The sequence below is a fragment of the Panthera uncia genome (assembly GCF_023721935.1).
Source record: "Panthera uncia isolate 11264 chromosome D3 unlocalized genomic scaffold, Puncia_PCG_1.0 HiC_scaffold_8, whole genome shotgun sequence".
NCBI lineage: Eukaryota > Metazoa > Chordata > Mammalia > Carnivora > Felidae > Panthera > Panthera uncia.
Window position 1 is genome coordinate 62,398,490 of NW_026057586.1, and position 24,669 is coordinate 62,423,158.

Consider the following 24,669-nt stretch of genomic DNA (forward strand, 5'->3'; position numbering starts at 1 on the left):
GCTCTGTACTGTATGATTACAACTCTATGACATTCTGGAAAAAGCAAAAGTATAGAGATAATAAAAAGATCAGTAGTTACTAGAGGTGTAGGAGTGGGGAATGAGGAATACATGGAACACAGGACATTTATAAGGCAGTAAAACTATTCTGTATGGTACTGTAATGGAGGGTAAATGGCATCTTACATTTGTCAAAACTCACGGAATGTACAACATCAAGAGTTAGGCAGTGGTGGGAGCCCAATAAGTTCTCTGTTCCTCTAGTGGGCCCCTTTTAAGGCATTGACAACAAATAAGTAAATGAATTTCTGCTAGTTTTAGAGGGTGCACATCCATAATTCTGTGCTTCAAAGACACGCTTGGATGAGCAAGTCATTGACACATGAGCTATCTGCCACCTGGGATTTGGATCACATAGGCCTTGGGACTTCAATTGCAATAGCAGGAACCTATCTAGGTTCAGTTCCATAATACTTAATAATGACATTTTTTTGGTCACAAACGATTAAGCGGCAGGTGCTATCAGACCAGTGTCTAGAATTTGTTAATGTGTGTTGGACATTCAATCAAAAAATGTCTGATGAGTAATATGTAGAAACAATATCTATTTGTACTTGGCACATAAAACTTGGTTCTGTCCCAACCTGAGCTCTTCTAAAAGAAATAAACTTTTTCCAATTCCTCCAATAAAAAGAACCCAAAGAAGCTCTATCTGGTACCATGTTCCTCCATTCACCAAATTGCCAGTCCCTTTATCAATTTGGTATCCCATCCATTTTCTAGCCAGGAGGACCTAAGGTCAATTGTTGGACTTTTCCTGGATTCCTGGTGTTTGAATCCTTATGCTAAATATTCAATTACTTGACATACTTTAGACAATTTCTTGTAACAAAAAGCAGCTTATCAGAGAGCATCTATGACAAACATTACACTGCACAAGGACCCAGTCAAGAAAGTAGATGGGAGTTGAAGTCAGTCTGCTTCTTAGGCTGTCCATCAGTGTTGGTAGGGGTGAGGGGCTATCTTCCTGGAAGGAGGGATGGCTTTTTCTGATTTCCACAAAGCCATTGTTCAATAACCAAGCTATGTGTCAGTGTGGCTGTCTGCCCAGAGGAGACCCCTTTTCCTAATTTGTATCACACCATCATATAAACTAGCTATGATTTAGTGACATATTTAAGGATGGGAAATTTGATATGGCACCCTGTTCAATATATTACAAAATTCTGACTCAGTATATATCTTTATTGGGTTGCACTATCTTTTCAGCTTTTGTTTGAAAATATCAGGCTATGAAGGTGCTAGCTCAGGGAAGTAAGTCTTCCCCCAAGTTCTTCAATGTGATGAAAGAGAAAGAAAACCATTATTAGAAGCTGCAATGGTTAATCTCTGAACTGAAAATGACTGACATAGATGTAGTTCTAGTAGGATTGGACCCAGGAGTGTTGTTAAGCCATATACTAAACAGTGTACTCAGAAATTTATCCCTCTGAAGCAGTCTTGTATTTCAGAGACTTCAGAAGATTCCAGAAGTTGGAGCAGTTTCCTGAGATTTTTTTTTTTTTATTTTTTTTCAACGTTTTTAATTTATTTTTGGGACAGAGAGAGACAGAGCATGAACGGGGGAGGGGCAGAGAGAGAGGGAGACACAGAATCGGAAACAGGCTCCGAACCATCAGCCCAGAGCCCGACGCGGGGCTCGAACTCACAGACCGCGAGATCGTGACCTGGCTGAAGTCGGAAGCCTAGCCGACTGCGCCACCCAGGCGCCCCTCCTGAGATTTTTAATGGCTCCCACCACAGATATCTGCAGAGGGTGCTTTTTCCTAGCTTTATAGGTAAGTGCAAACTTTGAAGCACTGAACAAAAGTAACAGCCTATGGGTGCTGTGGATGCTGACTAAGATAGTGGGAATCAGCTCTTCCCAGGGGCTTTTTTGCATGGCAGCTTTTTTGTGAATGATTGTCTTTGCTCATTCACAACATAGTCGTGCACTGTCACAATGGTAAAAACCATGCACATCTTGAAGAACACAGGAACATTAGCAACTTGGGAAGAGAGCTATGCCATTTACAATGAATTCCACTGCAAGCCAAAGGAACCTTGGCTCAGGCTAGCTTAAGAACAAGAAATTAATGATCTCCTATACAAGTTGTCCAGTAGTGGAATAGGTTTAGAGTTGGTTGACTCAGAGGCTAATCAAATTCCCAGGTTGTTTCTGTCTCTCTCTTCTACCATACACAACGAAGACCTCACCTTCATGCTTACTAAAAGTTGCTTCAGCAGTCCCAGAGTTTCATGCACACTTGATGCTGCCTCCCAAAGAAAGAAGAACCCTGTTTTGTTTTGTTGCTGTTGTTGTTTTGTAGCTCTCTTAGAAGCCCTTCAGCAGATTCTTCTCCTATTTTATTGACTAGAATTAGCAAAACCATGAGGCCCACTCCTGGGACTGGGTATGGTAGGGAGACAGCTTCCTCTAAGGAATGTGGTAGGCAGTGGGTGGGGGGAATGGATCCCTGAACACAGTCCAGAATCTATAGGGAAGGATAAAGGATGAAAACCCCCAAACTCCTAAGCAAGAAAATTTAAGTGCTGCTGTGGAAGATTCCTATACCAAAGCTAATGCATCAGTGGATTTGATTTCCATCTCATTCTCTAGTCTTTAAGAACCACACTGGAAAAGACTGGACGAAATAGTGCCTGTGAGAGCTTAAGATCTCCTAGTGTCACACATTCAGAGTTTTAAAAATAGTTCCTGAGCTTTACTTTCAGTAGAATCTGTACTTAACATTCTTACATCTGCAGATAGACTTCAAGTATTTAGATTTCAGGGTTAGGACAGAGACTATGAAATCCATATATGATTCAATTTGTGAAATTTAACTCTTAGAACAATTATTGGGTCCTGAAAGTTGCACTTCCACTAATCCCTAAAGTTCTGAATGTACCAGTCTTAGGTGAAATAGTGATGAATAATAATTTTATTAGGGAAAATTAGACTCCCAACTTGCCAGGAATGCAACATGCTTTTTGTTCAGCTACTTTGTTACCTCCTTTGTTTAAGATAGAATAGAAGGTTCTCAGAAAATGAATGCTAGAACTCTTCTTCCTAACTTCCAGGTTTTGTCTGAATATTTGGGAGATTTAGACTTTCATGGGGCTGCCTAAGTAGTGCCATCTGTGATCAGGAGAGGGCAGCAAAGAGTCATCTGAGTCAGGCCTCTGAGGGCCAGTCTGCCAGTCTGCCCAGGAATCAATTAAGGAACCAAGGGAAAATCCCAGCCTCAGTTGATACCAGCAGAAATCAGGGAAGATTTAGAGCTAAAGCAGAGTCCAAAGCATGTGTATTGCAACAGGGTTGAGGTTAAATGGTGCTAGAATCCAGGAGGAATAATCGCATCAGGAGGGGCTTATATTTCCAAAACAAAAACTGGTGTTAGCAAAGTGAAAACTGGCAAATTTGAGTCAGATAGAAGTCAGGCCAGAGGGATTGGGTTGGATCAGAGAGTTATAAAAGGTTAATTATATTGATGGTTTGAGGTGAGATGCAACATTTTTATTTTAAAAATACTGGGGTGCCTGGATGACTCAGTGGGTTAAGGGTCTGGCTCTTAAATTTGGCTCAGGTCTTGATCCCAGGGTTGTGGGACCCAGCTCCACGTTGGGCTCTGCATTGAGCATGGAGACTGCTTAAGATTCTCTCTCTCCTCCCCTCTGCCCCATTCCCCTGCTCACACACTCACTCTCTCTCTAAAATAAAAAAATAAATAAAAATAACATTTGTAGTTTATAATTACAAATATAAAATACCTTCACTATAGAAAATCTGGAAACTAGAGAAAAAGACACAGAAGAAAATAAAACTCATTTGGAATTGTTAACTCATCAGAGGTAACAGTGCTGGTATATATTCAATCAGTTAATCATGTATTTGCCCAAATAAAATTGAGATCATGCATTTAACCATATACTATCAACATTTCTCTTTGCTATTAAATATTTTTCCAAATCATTTTAAAAACTGTCTTCATAACATTCCACCATATGGATGTGTCACGAAGCATTTAGTATGTGCTGTCTAGTCCTCTGGAGGTCATCCTGGAACTGCTTTGCACTGATTGATGTCAAACCTCATCAGATGCTCCAGATCAGGCATGATAAAATAAATACATTCAAAGCTTGGGAAATTAAGAAAAAAACAAATCATTGCTGAGCCCAGTACCCTAGTCCATTTTTATTTTTGTATATTTCCTCCTAGTCTTTGTCCAAATGCATAAATATTTTAACATGATTATAATCATTATGTACCTTTGAATCTTATTATATTATAAACATTTTAAAACTGATTAATGATTTTCCAAATTTTTAATGACAGGGTAATATTTCTGTCAGTAGACACACAATGATTCAATTAGTCATTATCTTATTGCTTCTTTTTGGTATTATGAATAATTCTTCAATGAACATCTTTATGATATTGCCCTTATCTTTTATTATTTGGAACATATCCTTAAGCAAAGTCTTTCAAGGGGGTGATAGAGTCTGCTTAAACTCTAGTAGTAATGTAAAATTTCTTGACTTACACATTGAGAGTGGATCAAAAAAGGTTTTTGACAGTGGATTTGGATTGATTTTGTTACTTAATTATTTTTTAAATTGATTTCATTTTTATTCCTAGAAAACATGTCAATTGGATAGAGGCACAATTTAGAAAAGAAAAAAGCTGATTTTAAGTGAGATGAGACAGTAATTGATTTTTACAGAGGTATTTTTGAGTAGATGCTCTTTTCCTTCCATATGCAGCCATAGAGACTTGAGAGGACTAAGACACACTCATAAAAAATAACTAAAAATATACTTAGCAAAGTCTTTTCACATTAGATTTTCCTTATGTGTAAATTTTTATTTTTATTTATTTTTACTTTTTAATGTTTATTTATTTTTGAGAGAGGGAGGGAGGGAGACAGAGAGAGTGGGGGAGGGCCAGAGAGAGAGACAGAGACACAGAATCCCAAGCAGGCTTCAGTCTCTGAGCTGTCAGCACAGAGCCCCACGTGGGGCCCGAACCCATGAGCCATGAGATCATGACCTGAACCAAAGTCGGACGCTTAACTGACTGAGCCACCCAGGCGCCCCTCCCTTATGTGTAAATTTTTTAATTTATGTGTAAGTTTTTTAAAGGCCAAGACCAGTTTTATGTATGTACTAGATTATGTGTGATAAATAAGGAAATTCAAGAAGTAAATGGAAAACTATGAAAACTCTTCCTTAGTTTTATATATCTCTCCTTGGACTAATTTATGTTCAGTACAGTATTTAGTAAATGATGTTTGATAGGATGGGTCCAAAAGCTAAGATCCTAACAAATCTTTTTCCATAAGAATTCCCACAAAAATGGAAAGCACAAGCCACAGAATGGATCCAGAATGCTTTTGGCTCATTGTCATTGCTCACATTATCTATTGCAATAGCAATTGTAAGAGAGTTCATGGCTAAAACATCAAATTAATAAACATAGTTTCTAAAAACTTATAAAATATATAACAACAAAAACCAACAGGTAAAATATATATATATTTTAATTTTAATTTATTTTGAGAGAGAGCATATGTGAATGGAGGAGTGGCAGAGGGAGAGGGAGAGAAAGAATCCCAAGCAGACTCCATGCCCAGTATGGAGCCCTATATGAGATAATGACCTTAGCTGAAATCAAGAGTTTGATACCTAATTGGTTGAGCCACCCAGGTGCCCCACCAAGAAGTAAAATCTTAATAATGACCACCTTGCTGTAAAAACTGAGGAAAGATATTCTTAGCATCACATCCTGATTTTTCTCTCTCTTATCACTTACCTCCTCTTCACATCTTTCCATGCTCAGAGGAGGAAAGCTGATGTTAAATTTGTCCTATATTTTTAGATTTATATTAATTTTCTATTATTTATTCCTGAAACCATTGATTTCTTAGAAATTAAACATATTTTCAAACATTATAATTCTTTCAACTGTTCTCCAGGTTACAGCCAAAGTAATACTGCCACACGCACTGAAACTTCAATGTGTGGCTTTCAAAGGTCAAAACCTTTCCCTCCTTTTCAGATGTGACCAAAAGTGTGAATGAAACACTTCATGGCCATTGCTTAGAGTATATCCTCTTTCTGAGTACTGCATGCCCCCTCCAGTCCTAGTGGGAAGGTGTGGGGCCCTACTGCCAAGCTTGTATCAAGGGAAGACCTACCTGGCCAAGGCTGATTGGCCCATAGCTAGATCAATGATCTATGTGCTGGGCCAATCTGATAAGGTTTTGAATTTGAGTACAGAGACTTGTTATGACATTCTACATCACTGTTCAGCAAATATTTACTCCATTTCTCTTTCCCCTACATTCTGATGCTGAGCGTGACCATGCAATTTGCTTTGGCAAATGGAATATTAGCAGATGGGTTACAATCATAGGCATTAATTATGTTTGCATGTCTTGACTTGTTAATGTTTGCATGTTTTGACTTGTTTCTTACACTCTCTGGTGGTAGGAGGCCATGCCCAGGTCACCACTGTGCCTTCATCTTGACCTCAGGATGAAGTAGGGAGATACTCATGGTAGCCAGTGGAGCAAGGACTGAGCAGAACTGAAAAACCCTCTAGTCTGAAGTCTTGGAGCCTGATGTCTGGTGTAGCCTGGTGGGGCTGCAATTGAAGTGAGCATGAAAATAGGTTATTTTTATTTTAAGCCTCTGTATTTTAGTGTGCTTTATTATGTAGCATTATTGAGACAATAACTGACTCATAAACTAGGAATTATTTTATTGTGTTTCTTGGAGATGACATGTCATTCAGCCTGGGCTTGAAGTGGCCATTTTGGGACACTGTAAGCTAGTGAACAAGTAGAGAGAACTGCAGCTATCTCTTGTTCCTTTCCCCATTGGAATGTATTCCTTGTTTCTTGAGGACTGATTTTTAAGTGGTAGAGAAATAGAACTGACTCTTAGTCAAATGTATGATGTGTATTTTTCCCCAATGTCTTCTAGACATTATTTTTCCATTAGACTAGAATTTTGTAATGCAGGAGACCAGTATCTTGAGTACACTTTGTTGGTAAATGTAGGGAAGGACTATATAGTGATTTAATGGAAAGTGGCACTGGATTTAAATGTTCATAATAAATTCAAAGGAAGGAAATTCTACTTTCCTTTCAAAGTAGTCACAATGTAAAATGAGAACAAAGTGAAAGCTATTCAACTTGAAAGCTGTTGAAGTTGTTAAATAGTCAGAGAATATTGTAAAAAATGCACTTTCCTGCTTGCAGATGTACAAAAGGACTTTCTGGAGATTCATGAAAACATAACAGTCTACATTGATCAGTGGGCTTATTGGTTAGTTGAAAACATAGTCAATGAGCTAGATGGAATCCCAGTCTTCTTGATGTGAGAAAAAGATTTTTTTCCATAAATGAGTTTGTATCACTGTATTTATGAAACTATCAATGTACTTATACCTTTTATAAAATGTCAAAACAGAAAAATCCTTGAGTTGCTATGTAAGAATTCAGATGTTCTGTGCTACTGTAGGATAGTCAAGACAAAAGAGAGTGTGCAATAGAATTTTCAGGATGGTAGGATCCTTTTAGTTGCAAATGTAAGAAAGCCAAATCAAATTTATCTAAATAATGAAGATAATGTATTAACTCATGTAACTGAAAGTCCTGAAAATGTTGGTCTTGAAGAAGGGCTGGACCTGGTCAGTCAACATCAATCAGATCCTGTTTTGGCTCCTACCGTTAGGCTCAGTCCTAAGGCTGGCTGTCCTTGGGTTGGCTGTCCTATTATTTAACTATTAATAGGACTACATAGTTAGGGCTTTAAATCATACTTAGCAGGGGAGATAGAGTGCACCTTTTGTGGTAGCTACCACCAATAGAAAATAAAATTCCTTCTCAGAAGTCCCTGAGAAATGTCTGCTTTCCTCTTGTTTTCCTGAATTGGGTCGCATGGTTAGTCTCCAACGAATCCTGTGGCTAATGGTTAATCAAGGCCACACTGAGTTCACCTGAATGGGAAGAAGAAAGGGAAATGTCAGGCTAATGCTGATTATGGGGCCACGGAGGAGAGTCCTGCAACCAGGAAGTCTATAATCTACTAGGGAAGATGTCAGACAGATAATTATAATACAGGGAGATCAGAAGGGGGCAGCCACTTGCATTGTAAGGATATCTTTGCAAAGACTCTCAGCAGGAGGTACTGGCCTGGATCTAAAAGAATGAATAAGAATTTAGTGGACAAAGGAGGAGAGAAAGAAAGAATTTTGGGTAGAGGGAGCATCATGTTATAAAACAAAACAAAACAAAACAGTTTTATTGGGAAGCCTGAAGTATAGAAGAAACTTCTTGAATAAAAATTGGCAAGGTAGCCACAAGAACAGTAAGAAAAGATTTAAAAAGTGGCAGAGGCTTTCCTCTCAGATCTTGTGGCTAACTTCCTAATGATTATCTGAATGTTGACCTAAGAAATTTCTATATGCCCCTCCAGTGAGCAATACAGTATCTTACACACACATTGAGTGAGTTGTTTGTTCATTAGGATTTATATGCTTCTAAAAGGGGAGAACTTTCTCCATTCAGTTTTTTCTCTAAGATCCTTAGCTTTATACCAAATACAAAGATGGTTATTAAATCTGGTTTAAAGTTGAGACATACATAGGATTTTAAAACTTACCCTCCTCAAGGACTTACAGAGTCTTGACTTACATAGTCAAGATACATACACATACACATACATGATGTGACATGGCATTACAGAGACCATGTCTTTCTGGTGGTCAGAACAAAACAAACTTGAAAACAGTAAAAACAAACAAATAAAATTTAAAAGCCCCAAACTCCACACCAAACCCCAAACTCCATGTCCTCCCTTTCTTACCTGAGAAGGAACATGGTAGTGTTGGTGTGATGATACGCATTGTACTGTCCAGTGTCTCTTTGTTCAGGGCCATCTTTGGTTTTCAGTCTTGGTGTGCAGGTGGGTCTACAGGATGACTTTATAATTTTGCTGCTACTGCAAAGAGTTTGGTCCAAGCAGAATCAGCCCAATCACAGGATACTGGGTGGATATAGAGACACAGCCCAGGGACCTATCTGTCTTATTGTGAGGCATTACCACTGACTTGCAACCTTCTTCACTCTTGAGCTCCTCTTGTTCCATCTTATGACTGTATTGATCTGCTTAGGACCTTGCAAGGCTTCCTGTTGCTCTTAGAATGAGGTCCTAAGCTTTCACCACAACCTACAAAATAAGGCATGGTCTGGTTCTGCTTCCTCCCCAGCACCTCAGGCTCCAGTCACCTGGAATTCCCCCCAATCCTCAAAGAAATCAACTCCTCCAATCTCAGTGCATTCATGCCCCCTGAAGTGCTTCCTTGAACACTATGCTCCCACCTATGGCTGTCCTTACCTACCTACCTCTGCCCATTTGCCTCTAACCCACTTTGCTCAAGTCCTCCCTCTTCTCTTCTCTGGCTGGCTTCTGGAGTCCTGAATTTCCTACTCTATAGCATGTGACTAAGTCACAAGATTGAAGACACTAGACTGTGTGTTAAGCATAGTTGTGGTTAAAAACTGGATTCAGGTCCTGATTTTATCATCAGTTGGAGTCAGTCACACAACTGCTCTGAGCTTCAGTTTCCTCATCTGTAAGATGGTGCTAAGTATATTGACTCCCAGGTTTCTGGGAGAATTTGCTGAGAATCTGGACATGCAGAACATGGTAGGTTTTCAATAAATGTTTCAATAAATGTAGGAAATCTGGTGCATATTTAGGACTCCACTGTCTATTGTTCATACATGAACAGGGGAATGTGTGTATATGCAGGCATGAGCTTGGGAGCAAGAAGACCTGGCCTCAACAGCTGGTACCACCACTTATTAACCATGTGATGTCAGAAAATTCATTTAGCTTTTCTGAACCCCAAAGTCCCTAACTATGAAAATGGCAATAACATTAATAACTCCCAGGGTTGCTATGAGGATCAAGTGAGTTAATACAGGAAAATGTTTTATAAACCTTGAAGTTAAAAATACTGTAATCTACATTTATGCAATTATTCTTTGTTCTATCAGTGTTTAATCAGGTAAGTTTTGTCTCTGTAGCAGGACTCTAAGTCCCATTGGCTGGACCCATGATGGCGTTTAACATGGACCTCAGCACAGCAATCATATACAATAAGAGTTTGCTGAAAATCTAACCCACAATGAGATATCATCTCATGCCTGTTAGGATGACTATTGCCAAAAAGACAAGAGGTAGTAAGTGTCAGCAAGGATGTGGAGAAAAGGGACCCCTTGTGCACTGTTGGTGGGAATGTAAATTGGTGCAGCCCCTCTGGAAAACAGTGGGAAAAACTGTCTCCTAGTTTATTTAACAAAGCCAAGGTAACTTAAATAGCAAAATCTGATAAAGACAGGGAAAAGACAAAAAAAAAAAAAAAACCTGCAAAGCAAATCCAATAGCATTTTAAAAGATTAAGCCTGGAGAGGGGCAAACATGGCGGAGAAGTAGGGGGATCCATACTTCCAGTGTCTCTCAAACAAAGAAGGGCTGAAGCCAAAGGACTTTGAATCTCAAGAGTCTGGGAGGAAAAGAGACAGAGTCTACCAGGGAGAAACTGGGACAACCTGATGGGCCAGAGGTGGGTGATTGTGAACTGGGGGGTGGGGGGGGGAGAAAATGGACTGCATAGGCACAGAGGAGAGGGATCCCCTTCTGCGGAGAGACAAAGGGAAGAAAAGAGTGGCTGGGGAAGCATAGGACTATAGCTGGACAAGAGAAAAAACCTCAGACTGGGACAGAGAGGGATCCCATCTCTTACTGCAGGGCTTTCTTTGGACTGAGGCCAGCTGCCCTATTCACACACCTGGGGATGAGGGGAGCCACCTCTGGGTTTGGTGGTAGGTCAGTGGTGCAGTCCACAGCAGAAGAAACAAGTCTCTTCCCCTGAAGTGTTGTGGCACAGAACAAAACCAGCTAGGACCACATATCCAACAGCATCAAGAGGCACTTCCCCAGTACTGGGGCGCACAGAGCAGGAGTTTAAGTCCCAGCCAACGCTGGGGCACAGGAGTCTCGTCTGCTCTCAAGGCACAGTGATGATAGCTCCAAAGGAGTGATTTGGGACACTGGGTTGTGGAGAAGAGACTGGGAGGTTGCCATTTTTCTCCCCATCACCACCAAGGCGGGGCCTCAGAGATCAGTCCGATGGACCCACAATGGAGGCGGGACCAGCCTGCATCAAACCACACCCCTCCATGCCAGTGTATCTACTGGAACAGGATAGACGCTGTGGAACCAGATGGACCCCTTCTCCAGACCAGCGCTGCTGCATTTCTGGATCAATTCTAGAACAATTCTTCTTATATAGATATATTCTCCTTTCCATTTCTCCTTCTTATCTCTTTCCTCCTCTAGGCTGGGTACTCTGGTTATTTGTTTGTTTAAACAGACACATTTAATCCATTCTCTTGATACATGTTCCACTCCTCCTTCTTTACTTTCCTTTCTCTCTCTGGAGTAATCAAGCCATATAGTTTGTCTGGGTAACTTTATCTTCGTTCCCCCCTCCCCCGCCTCCTTCCTTATTTTCCTTTCTCTCTCTCTGAATTAACCCTTTTAGTCTCTCTGCCTGGTTAATGTTTATTTTTTCTTTTTCCTTGCCCCTGTCATTTCTCTCTTTGTATGTGCTCTTCCATCAGCACCACCTCCACCCTGTTCTTGTAGCTGTTGTTTCTGGTTTTTTGCTTTTGTTTTTAGTTTTTTAGTTTTTGTTTATTTGTTTGTGTGTTTGTTTGTTTGTAGTGTGTTTTTGTTTCCTGTTTGTCTGTCTGTTTGTTTTCCTTTCCAGGGCTACTTCAAGGAACAAATCAAAGCATACCTTGTGAAGGGTCCAAAGCATCACTATGAGCAGGGAAATAAAAAACTAAAGTCACAACAACAGAGAGCAAGTAACACTCTCCAAAAAAACACCTCCTGAAGGGCTAGGCCCTGGACAGTGTATGAACACCCTTTAATATGGCAGTACTTGCAAGTGAAGAACACATAACAAGCTTTTAAAACTCATAAGGGACAGAAAACTAGCCAAAATGACGAAACAGAAGAATTCTCCTTAAAAGAAATTCAAGGAAGAAGTGACGGCTAAAGAATTGATCAAAACAGGTATAAACAACATAACTTAACAAGAATTTAGAATAATAGCCATAAAATTAATGACTGGGTGTTGTAGACTCTAAGTCTAAAGTTCTCTTTTGGCAGCAAAAGAGTGGACATAGGATTAAAGCAAGACATGGCTAATGTCTGGGAAAAGACAAGAGTCCCGAATAAGAGTCCTTTGCCCATATTTATTAAGATCAGAAGGCTTACAAATGTGATGAGTGTGTACAAAGAGACAAAGAAACTGGGAACATTAACTTGGGGACATGAAGGAAAAGGGGAGTTTTGAAGATGTACAGTGTTCGGGGTTTGGGTCAATGTGAAACAAAATCCTGGTGCTGGGCAGATGGGCAGATGGCTATTAATGGCAGACAGGAGGCGCTGTGTCTATTTAACTTAGCTAGCTAGGGGATGAGGCAGATAGGGGGAATAAACTTAGGGTTAACAAGACACCTTTTCTTTTGTTAACCATTTCTGCTCTGGGCTGCTTCACATCCAGCGCAGTGGTCTATAGTCCAATTCACCAGTTTATGTAACTTGGCACTTTCCTCCTGTGAGAGGAGATTTTCTGTTATAGTACTAAATTGGGGGGCGTTTTCGCCCTGCATGCCTGATCTTGCTTACCTCAATATATCCTTGTATTGGGAGCCTTTGCTCCCATTCCTATTTTGTGCCTTTGCCACTCCCTTTCTATCCTGGGGTCTCTGCAACCCCTTTATATGTTGGAGTGCCAATCAGGTTTACCCAAACTTGGGTGTAAGCATTCTATGGCTTTGTATTTCTTTATGCCTTGTTAACCCATTGTTTTATGCCCAGGGGGTTACTAAGCTTATCACCAACAGCTGGGCTTGAAAAAAAGGCCTAGAAGATAGCAGAGAATCTATTGTTGTAGAGATAAAGGGACTAAAAAATCATCAAGATGAATTTAAAAATGCTATAAATGAGGTGCAAAATAAAGTGGAGGCAGCAACAGCGCAGATTGAAGAGGCAGAAGGAAGAATAGGTGAATTAGAAGATAAAATTATGGAAAAACATGAAGCTGAGAAAAATAGAGATAAAAAAAATCCAGGATCACGAGGGGAGAATTAGAGAACTAAGTGATTCAATCAAACAGAACAATATCCGTATCATAGCAATTCCAGAAGAAGAAGAAGAGAAAGGGGGTGAAGGTATACTTCATAGCTGAGAACTCCAATCTGGGAGGAAACAGACACTGAAATCCAAGAGGCACAGAGAACTCCCTTCAGACATAACTTGAATCCATCTTCTGCAAGACATATCATAGTGAAACTGGCAAAATACAAAGATAAAGAGGAAAATCTGAAAGCAGCTAGGGATAAACAGGCTCTAACTTACAAAGGTAGACACATAAGAGTAGCAGCAGACCTATCTACTGAAACTTGGCAGCCCAGAAAGGAATGGCAGGAAATCTTCAATGTGATGAACAGAAAAAAAAAAAAATACAGCCAAGAATCCTTTATCCAGCAAACCTGTCATTAAGAATAGAAGGAGAGATAAAGGTTTTCCCAAACAGACAAAAACTGAAGGAATTCATCACCACTAAACCAGCCCTACAAGAGATCCTAAGGGGGACCCTGTGAGTGAAATGTTTCAAGGACCACAAAGTACCAGAGACATCACTACAAGCATGAAACCTATAGATAACACAATGACTCTAAACCCGTATCTTTCCATAATAACACTGAATGTAAATGGACTAAATGCTCCAATCAAAAGACATACGGTATCAGAATGGATAAAAAAAGAGACCCATCTATTTGCTGTCTATAAGAGATCCATTTTAGACCTGAGGACCCCTTCAGATTGAAAGGAGGGGATGGAGAAATACCTACCATGCTACTGGAAATCAAAAGAAAGCTGCAGTAGCCATACTCATATCAGACAAACTAGACTTTAAATTAAAGGCTGTAACAAGAGATGAAGAAGGGCATTATATAATAATTACAGGGTCTATGCATCAGGAAGAGCTAACATAAATGTCTATCCGCCAGATACAGGAGCCCCCAAATATACAAAAAAATTAATTGCAAATATAAGCAATCTTATTGGTAAGAATGTGGTAATTGCAGGGGACTTTTATACTCCACTTACAACAATGGAAAGATCATCTAGACAGAAAATCAGTAAAGAAACAATGGCCCTGAAGGATACACTGGACCAGATGGGCTTGACAGATATTTAGAACTCTACACCCCAAAGCAGCAGAATACACTTTCTTCTCGAGTGCACATGAAACATTCTCCAAGATAGATCACATACTGGGTCACAAAACAGCCCTCAATAAATATAAAAGAATCAGGATCATACCATGCACATTTTCAGATCACAATGCTATGAAACTTGTAATTAACCACAGGAAAAATTCTGGAAAACCTCCAAAAGCATGGGGGTTAAAGAACATCCTAAAGAATGAATGGGTAAACCAAGCAATTAGAGAAGAAATTTTAAAAAAATATGGAAACAAATGAAAATGAAAATACATTGCAATCAAGGCCTAACTCAAGAAACAAGAAAAATACCAAAAACAAAATCTAACAGCACACCTAAAGGAACTAGAAGCAGAATAGCAAAGAAACCGCAAACCCAGCAGAAGAAGAGAAATAATAAAGATCAGAGCAGAAATAAACAACACATAATCCAAACAAACAAACAAACACTAGCACAGATCAATGAAACCAAGAGTTGGTTTTTTGAAAACATAACCAAAATGTAGAAACCTCTAGCCAGGCTTCTCAAAAAGAAAAGAGAGAGGACCAAAGTAGATAAAATCATGAATGTAAATGGATTTATTACAACCAATCCCTCAGAAATATAAGCAAGGAGTAATTATCAGAATTATCAGAAATATTATCAAGGAGTACTATGAAAAATTGTATTCCAACAAACTGGATAACCTGGACGAAATGGACAAATTCCTAAACACCCACACACTACCAAAACTCAAATGGGAAGAAATAGAAAATTTGAACATTCCCATAACTAGTGGAGAAATTGAATCAGTTATCAAAAATCTCCCAACAATAAGAGTCCAGGACCAGATGGCTCCCCTGGGGAATTCTACCAGACACTTAAAGCAGAGTTAATACCTATCCTTCTCAAGCTATTCCAAAAAATAGAAAGGGGAGGAAAACTTCTGGACTCATTCTATGAAGCCAGCATTACTTTGATTCCCAAACCAGACAGAGACCCAGAAAAAAAAAAAAAAGGGAACTACAGGCCAATATCCCTGATGAATATGGACGCAAAAATTCTCAATAAGATACTAGCGAATTGAATTCAACAGCACATAAAAAGAATTATTCACCATGATCAAGTGGGATTCATTCCTGGACTGCAGGGTTGGTTCAATGTTTGCAAATCAATCAATGTGATAGATCACATTAAAAAAAGAAAAGATGAGAACCTTATAATCCTGTCAATAGATGCAGAAAAATACAACATTGACAAAATACAGCATCCTTTCTTAATAAAAACCCTCAAGAAAGTCGCGATAGAATGAACATACTTAAACATCATAAAATCCATTTATGAAAAGCCCACAGCTAATATCATCCTCAATAGGGAAAACCTGAGAGCTTTCCTCCTGAGATCAGGAACACGACAGGGATGTCCACTCTCACCACTGTTGTTAAACATAGTGTTGGAAGTCCTAGCATCAGCAATCAGACAACAAAATGAAAAGACATCAAAATTAACAAAGATAAAGTCACACTTTCACTTTTCGCAGAGGACAGGATACTCTACATGGGAAAACTGAAAGACTCCACTGAAAGGCTGCTAGAACTGATACATGAATTCAGCAAAGTTGCAGGGTATAAAATCAATGTACAGAAATCGGGTGCATTCCTATAGACCAATAATGAAGCAACAGAAAGGGAAATGAAGAAACTGATCCTATTCACAATTGCACTAAGAACCATAAAATACTTAAGAATAAACTTAACCAAATATATAAAAGATCGGTATGCTGAAAACTATAGAAAGCTTATGAAGGAAATTGAAGAAGACACAATGAAAGGGAAAAACATCCCATGCCCATGGATTGGAAGAATAAATATTGTTAAAATGTCAGTACTACCCAAAGCAATCTACACATTTAATGCAACCCAATCAAAATTGCACCAGCATTCTTCTCAAAGCTAGAATAAACAATCCTGAAATTTGTATGGAACCACAGAAAACCCAAATAGGCAAAGTAATATTGAAGATAAAAATCAAAGAAGGAGGCATCACAATCCCAGACTTTAGCCTCTACTACAAACTGTAATCATCAAGGCAGTATGGTACTGGCACAAAGACAGACACATAGACCGATGGAATAGAATAGAGACCCCAGAATTGGACCCACAAATGTATGGCCAACTAATCTTTGACAAAGCAGGAAAGAGTATCCAATGGAAAAAAAGTCTCTTTAACAAATGGTGCTGGGAGAACTGGACAGCAACATGCAGAAGAATGAAACTAGACCACTTTCTTACACCATACACAAAAATAAACTCAAAATGGATGAAGGACCTGAAGGACCTGAAGGACCTGAATATGAGACAGGAAACCATCAAAACCCTAGAGGAGAAAGCAGGCCTCAGCCACAGCAATTTCTTAGTTGACACACCTCCAAAAGCAAGGGAATTAAAAGCAAAAATGAACTATTGGGACCTCATCAAGATACAAAGCTTCTGCACTGCAAAGGAAACAATCAACAAAACTAAAAGGCAATCGACAGAATGGGGAAAGGTATTTGCAAGTGACATATTGGATAAAGGACTAGTATCCAAAAATCTATAAAGAACTCACCGAACTCCACACCAGAAAAACAAATAATCCAGTGAAGAAATGGGCAGAAGACATGAATAGACACTTTTCCAAAGAAGACATCCAGATGGCCAATAGGCACATGAAAATATGCTCAGCATCACTCATCATCAGGGAAATACAAATCAAAACCACACTCAGATACCATCTAATGCTGGTCAGAGTGGGTAACAGAATAAATCAGGAAACTATAGAGGCTGGCAAGGATGTGAAGAAACGGGAACCCTCTTGCACTGCTGGTGGGAATGCAAACTGGTGTAACCACTCTGGAAAACAGTGTGGAGTTTCCTCAAAAAATTAAAAATAGAACTACCCTATGACCCAGCAATAACACTGCTGGGAATTTACCCAAGGGATACAGGAGTGCTGATACATAGGGGCACTTGTACCCCAATGTTTATAGCAGCACTTCCAACAATGGCCAAATTATGGAAAAAGCCTAACTTTCCATCAACTGACGAATGGATAAAGAAGATGTGGTTTATACATAAATGGAATACTACTTGGTAATGAAAAAGAATGAAATCTGGCCATTTGCAGCAATGTGGATGGAAGTGGATGGTATTATGCTAATGGAAATAAGCCAGGCAGAGAAAGACAGATACCATATGTTTTCACTCACATGTGGATCTTGAGAAACTTAACAGAATACCATGAGGGAGGGAAAGGGGGAAAAAAAGTTACAGGGAGGGAAGGTGGCAAACCATAAGAGACTCTTAAATACTCAGGACAAACTGAGGATTGGTTGGGGGTGAGGGAGAGGGGAAAGTGAGTGATGGGCATGGAGGAGGGCTCTTGTTGGGATGAGCACTGGGTGTTGTATGGAAACCAATTTGACAATAAATTATATTTCAAAAAATAAAAAAATATAAAGAATAGTAGTTGAACAACACACAGAAAAACTCGTTTACAATAAAAAGTTTTTTCCACAAAAAAATAAATAAATAAAAATAAAAGATTAAGTCTGGTAATAACCAGGGTTCCTTGCACTGGGCATCAAGCTGGGGAATTGCTTGGACTCTGGACTCAGACTGCCAGGGTTCTTGCCTAACTGTGCTTCCTGCCAGTGTCAGGAACTTGAGTTTGCCATGTCACCTCTCTATGCATTGTGGAACAAGATTGGTAATAGGACCGACTTCCTGGTAAGGATTAAGGTAATTCATGTACTGAGTATCTGCGCATAGGCTTAGAGATAACATATGACCATCATCAAAGACAGCCATGCCATGTAGTCCAGACAATTATCTTTAATAGAAACCTCTAGTTTTACTATTTTGTTGGGAAACCAGGATCTTTTGAACAGCCTTCTGTGATCTAGAATATGAGGGACAAATAGAGAATGCTTGAATCTTATGTTTTGTCAGCCATTCCCTTTGTGGAAACAAGCACTACTATTCTCAGCGAAAGAAATCTCTTCACAAAATCCCATCCTATGGCTCTCAAAATGGCACTAAGACACTAGTGTCACTGGACCACTTAGTTTGTGGCCTTGTATTCCCAGTTGGAAAGGTTGTCTGATCAAGTGTGAAGCTCTAGTCACATTTCTGGTAGTAAAGCAGCCCTGAACATTTCAGCACTGGGCTTGTCCTGGCAGTACTTGTGCATCTTTCTCTTGGGTTGTGTGATAAAGATCCTTTTGAGAGAAGAGGTCAGTGTTTTAGGTAGCAGAGGTCTTGAAACCATTGCCAAAAGCCAGGATATTTGGCCAGAGGAATGTATATTTTCTTCTTTTTCTAGTGGCAGACAGTCTTGAGCCAACAAAGGGGTGTGTAATCAGAGTCACAATTGAGGGCTTCCTAGACTCTGGTTTCTCAGTGATAAGGGAGCCTCAGGTCGGCTGAGGAAAAAGTGCAAGCTAGGGCAGCCTCCTCCCACCCCCTGCTGCTAGGTGAGATGTCTGTGATATTCCTCAGGCACTCTTGGTTGCCCAAGGCCAAAGAAAGGAAAGAAAACAAATGGCGAACTGACAGAGATCACAGTCACACAGGACATGGGTCTCCATCAGTTTACAAATATCTTAGTAAATTACAAGAAAAAGGCAATCTTATCAATAGCTTAATCTCCAGAAACCTATAAACTCAGTTTCCTGGAGTCCCAACATCACCCCTCCATGATATGGGGAACAAAGGCAAGAAGGAAATGACAGGTAAAATTAAGTTTCCTCATAACCTGCAGCCCATTGGTAGATACTTGAGGCTGGCAGAGTAAAAAGTTTCTCCAGGAACTCCCTACTGTCTTAATTTAATGTTTTGCTACAGGGAAAAACAACCTTAGCTTGACAATAGCTAGGACTCCAGTATCTTGTGAATCTTCCTTAGCATATGAAAATCCCATTGAAAACTTCCCCTTGACTTTACCTCCCCCATCTCCCAAATATATAACCACAGGGTCCGATGCAGCTCTTTCTGCCTGCAGGTCCTGTCCCATGCCTTAATAAAATACATTTTTGCACCAAAGAGGTCTTCAAGTATTCTTTCTTGGTCCATTGGCTCCTGATCCCCCACTATCACTGCAAAAATCTCATCACCTGGGACTGGCTGTCCTGGATAGAAGGACTTAACAGGGATCGGAGAAGCTGAGCTGTCACACTTTCTGACAGCATTTGCATCAGTGCATAAGAGAAAAAGAAAAAGAAGCAATGTCAAAAAGAACAACTAGCTAGAAAATACATCCGAATGCACTTTTGGGGAAAGATTATCCACAAATAGGAGAACACCGTTCTATGCAAGTCACCAGAGCTCCAAAGGCCAATGGCCAGAGCTACCAGGAGGGGCATGCTCTGTCTCTGACCACTAGGTGGTAGCTCAGCCCCTGACTGAGAAGAGAGAAGGCACAGACTCTCATCTAGAGGAGGCGGCGACAGAGAGGCGGGCCTGCTAGGCTGCATAAAGGCAAGGGAACTGTGACTGAGGCTCAAGCTGCCTTAGCACTTTGTTCAGAAGATCCTATCCTAGGGTGATGGCATTTAGCCTGTGGATGCCAGGTACCCAGGCTGAGCTAGCATCTCCAGTGAAGAGCCCAAGGGCTGCTGTGCAAGAGAAGAAGCACGAGGGAGCACTGGTAAATAGCCAAACTTTCTATTAAAATTGCCTTGAAAGGAATGCAAAATCATGTCTAACCTACATGTAGGAGGCAGGTAACTGGTTATTTAAACAATCTGATATGATGTTTAACATAATAATACAATTGGTCATTATCTCTGAGATAGAATTAGACATAAATAACAAATGATTACTGTTCAATGCCTACTTTGTATCGATGATGAGAAGAGAATGCTGACAGAAATTCTAACTCTTTCCCTAGATGTGGTCTGAGTTCGGAGGACAAAGGCATTTGTGAATATAAATCATGGGAGAGAAACTGAGCAATAAAAGAGTGAAGTATCTTGCTCTAGGATTTGGCAAATTTAAATCCCTTGTTTCTTTGTACTGTGCTTCTGGGAATTTTAAATCTGTTAATCACACTTTGTGGAATTTCAAATGCAGAAGTCAGGGAAAATATTTATAAAGTTAAAAACAGCATTCTGTGAGCTCCAATTTTAACACATGTGCAATCTAAATTTATGTATTGAAGACAGCAACTTTTTATATGTAATTATGCTCAGATTAACAGATCACAGTAGTTAGTCCTAGTTACAACTAGGGAGACTGAGTCCTACCAGGTTTTAGAAGTGTGTGAGGACAAACGTTGACAAGACACCTGTCTTTTCTCTCTTAAGAGAATGTGGGCCTGTATATCATTTAGAAATCTGTGCTCGCTTGAGAAAAATGCAGTCCATAGCCTCAGAAATGTAAAAATCAGACTGGAAGGGACTTTGTAGGTTATGAGTTTGGTACACTTTTAAGAGCAAACGTGGGTGCCAGAACAACAAGCATAAAAAGTGAAACCATTCTGGGCACACTGAGATGTCTGGTCATTCCAGTAAGAGGTATGTGAAAGAATGGAAACTCAAAGGCAGAGGAGGATGGTGAAAATTCTAAGCCTGTGTGCATGTTGGAGAGACACTATTCCAGGGTTCCAGGCAGACTGGGACACACTAGCCTCGTGCTAATGTGTTGAGCCTATTCAACCTTATTCTTAGGTTGTGCTAGCTTTTGGCATGCTGTTGTACTTCTTTGGTGGACTGTTGACCTCTCAGAATCATGGATTAAAACCCGTTTTACAGGGGCACCTGTGGCTCAGTCGGTTAAGTGTCCGACTTCAGCTCAGGTCATGATCTCACAGTGAGTTGGAGCCCTGAGTCAGGCTCTGTACTGACAGTTCAGAGCCTGGAGCCTGCTTGATTCTGTGTCTCCCTCTCTGCCCCTCCCCCACTTACTCTCTGTCTCTCAAAAATGAATAAATGTTAAAAAATTTAAAAAAAACCTGTTTTACAGTAAATTTGTTGCCAAGAAGAGGAGCAATGAATTCCTCATTTCACGTGCTTTTCTTGGATCTCAACCTGAATGCCACAGAAGGCAACTTTTCAGGACCAAATGTCAAGAACAAATCTTCCCCATGTGAAGAGATGGGCATCGCTGTGGAAGTGTTTCTGACTCTGGGTCTCATCAGCCTCTTGGAGAACATCTTGGTCATAGGTGCCATAGTGAAGAACAAGAACTTGCACTCCCCCATGTATTTCTTTGTGTGCAGTTTAGCAGTAGCTGACATGCTGGTGAGCATGTCTAACACCTGGGAGACCATTACCATATATTTAATAAATAATAAGCACCTGGTGATAGCAGATGCCTTTGTGCGTCACATTGACAATGTGTTTGACTCCATGATCTGCATTTCTGTGGTGGCCTCCATGTGCAGTTTGCTGGCCATTGCAGTGGATAGGTATGTCACCATCTTCTATGCTCTGCGCTACCACCACATCATGACAGTGAAGCGTTCTGGGGTAATTATTGCATGTATCTGGACCTTTTGCACAGGCTGTGGCATTGTTTTCATCATTTACTATGAATCCACTTATGTCATCATTTGCCTCATCTCCATGTTCTTTACCATGTTGTTCCTCATGGCGTCTCTATATATACACATGTTCCTCCTGGCAAGGGCTCATGTCAAGCGGATAGCAGCTCTCCGTGGATACAGCTCCGTGCGGCAAATGACCAGCATGAAAGGAGCTGTCACCCTGACCATGCTGCTGGGCATTTTTATCGTGTGCTGGGCTCCGTTCTTTCTCCATCTTATTTTGATGATTTCTTGCCCCCAGAACCTCTACTGTTCTTGCTTTATGTCTTACTTTAATATGTACCTTATACTCATCATGTGTAATTCTGTGATTGATCCTCTGATATATGCCTTCCGCAGCCAGGAGATGAGGAAGTCCTTTAAAGAGATTATTTGTTGCCATACCTTCAGAATACCCTGTAGGTTCCTTGGCAGGTATTAAACAAAAAGTTTTTCTCCCTGTGGCTCTCTTTTATCCTTCATTTACTTTATGACAAAATCAGTTGGTACAGCCAAGGAGTAAGCCAGAAAACTAGAAATCAAAAATGTGTAGAACTGTTTCTCTTTTTTTCTGTTGAATTTGTGCTTCACTTTTTCCCCCTGTGGCAGTTGTTAGGTCAGACATGCATATGTTGCTTTTAAAATTTGGGAATGGGGTGTGACAATTTTTTACTGTCCTGTTTTCCTCTTACTTTTTCTTCTGCTCCCACCCATTTCTGGTAGTCCAATCTATCCTCCATCTAGTAAGTGTGTGCTCAGGGAAGATAAAACATCCTTGGTGCAGGTCTCAGTGTGAGGAATAGCTATAACTGAAACTATAATTATAACTGAAAGAAAGGCTGTGTGATTGCTTTCTTTCCATGGAAGCAGTTTCATAATTTTGCTTGATGCTTGTGGGAGTCATGCATGCTTTTCAAGGCAGAATTGAGTGGTCAAATTCTTTGCATTTGAAATTTCCGTTTCCATTTCATTTGTTATAGGATGACTCTACAGCTCTCTTTTTCTGAACTTTTGATTTTATGGCTTATGTTCATAATTGTCCAAGAATGGAATTTCCTTACCTACACTCTGTCAATCATGTTTTTGCACTTACCTGGACATAAACCTTCATGCTACAAACCTTGCTTCATGTAATGTGAAAGTCTCTGTGACCCTTTCTTAATTGTCTTATTCTGATTCACTCCAGGGTTTCCAAATGAGTGTTTTGGGGTCATGTCAGGGACTCTAGGTGCCCCCATCCTGCATGTAGCACATGCCCATAGCCAAGTTATCTTTGAACTTCTCAGAATCTGTCATGGAGTCTGAAACCCCCTCACCATATTCTTTTCACATTGCAATCTAACTCCAGCAGCCGGAGGTCAGGTGCCTATCTTTAACACAGGGAGTCTTGTTTTTTCCAATGTAGAATGGAGGGAGAAAATTTGAGTTCAGGTCTTAACTTTGCCACCAACCGACAATGTTACCATAATCATCTCATTTCAGATTCTACATCTGTGCTGACCTCATAGGATGGTCATGAGAACTGTATGGAAAAAATGTGAGAACACTTTGAAAACTTGTGAAGCACCATAAAGATTGATTATTTATTTTAAAGAAATGTTGCACATAGAATAAATACTAGGGAAAGATGCACCAGTCAGTGGTTGGAGGAATGGCCCAGAAACCAGGAGGCCTGCTTTGCCATAGAGCAGTTCTGTTACGTTGGGCAAGTCTCTGACCACTGGGTCGCAATGTTCTTATCTGAAGTGAAGAGCTTGGTCCTTACAGCTCTCATATTTTTGGTATTAATATCTTCTCTTTTGTTTTGGATATCCATGTCTAGACTGTTCCCAATAAAGGAAATAGTATAAATAAAGCTATGGTCCATTAGGGTCACATAATGATGAGCTGTCAACAGCTCAGGGGCAGAGGAACTTCTTGGGTATGGCTCACATAAATAACTTATAGACATGATCCCCACCCTTGACAGCTCAGAGTCTAGGAAAACAGAACAAAACAAAACAAAACAAAACAGTGCTGGTACAAGCAGGAAAGTGCATAAAACATCCAATGCTTAGGAAAATGGCAAATTAGCAGGTTGTTGACAACTGAGGTGTGAAGGGACAGCTAGCTCTTCAAATGTTTCTGGTCCTTTTAACTGAACAATCTTGTGTGTATCCATTAATGTAAGTGATCAGTATGCAATTATGATGGGAAACCACAGTCCATGTTTTACATGGGACATCTCAGGAACCTAGGTTCTGTGAAAGCTGGCTCCTCAGCCTATATGCTCATCTCTGTGGTCCTGTTGTCTGCAGCAGTTTCTGGTACAGAGTAGGCACTCAGGTGATGTTTGTTATTGTTGCTAAACAAATGTGTACTTAATCTGCTGCTCAATAGCAGATTGCCTGGTAGCATTCACTGAGTGCTAATTGAGGTCACTAGGTCTCTGATCCTTGGGTATAGTCAAACTTTGGCTCTAGAGGTTTACATTGACTTCACCTGGGAACCCAGTTACTTGTTAGGCTCACTCTCTGCTCTGGTGCTTCATGGTTTCAAACAAGGTCTGACCTTTTCTATAAGGAAATGCTTTAAGGAAATGCTCAAATGTCTTAATATCTATATGAATGAGACAGAAATAACCAGTATTGAGATGTGTCTTCAGTTGGAAGGAATACATGTATATAGTGACATGGTAAATATCTGTAAACAAGCCAATCCCTAGAA

General features: G+C 40.1%; 1 protein-coding gene across 1 annotated transcript; it reads left to right on the plus strand.

The window, feature by feature from the left end:
- Positions 1 to 1,511: 1,511 nt before the first annotated feature.
- MC5R (melanocortin 5 receptor) lies at positions 1,512 to 22,725 on the plus strand. The gene is made up of 3 exons (XM_049620510.1): positions 1,512 to 1,544; positions 1,774 to 1,838; positions 21,402 to 22,725. The coding sequence occupies exon 3, from the start codon at positions 21,428 to 21,430 to the stop codon at positions 22,403 to 22,405; it is 978 nt and encodes a 325-aa protein (XP_049476467.1). The 5' UTR covers positions 1,512 to 1,544; positions 1,774 to 1,838; positions 21,402 to 21,427; the 3' UTR covers positions 22,406 to 22,725.
- The last annotated feature ends 1,944 nt before the right edge of the window (positions 22,726 to 24,669 follow it).

Bases quoted from the DNA above. Each gene is read 5' to 3' on its own strand.
- MC5R (XM_049620510.1), top strand. From the start codon at position 21,428: ATGAATTCCTCATTTCACGTGCTTTTCTTGGATCTCAACCTGAATGCC.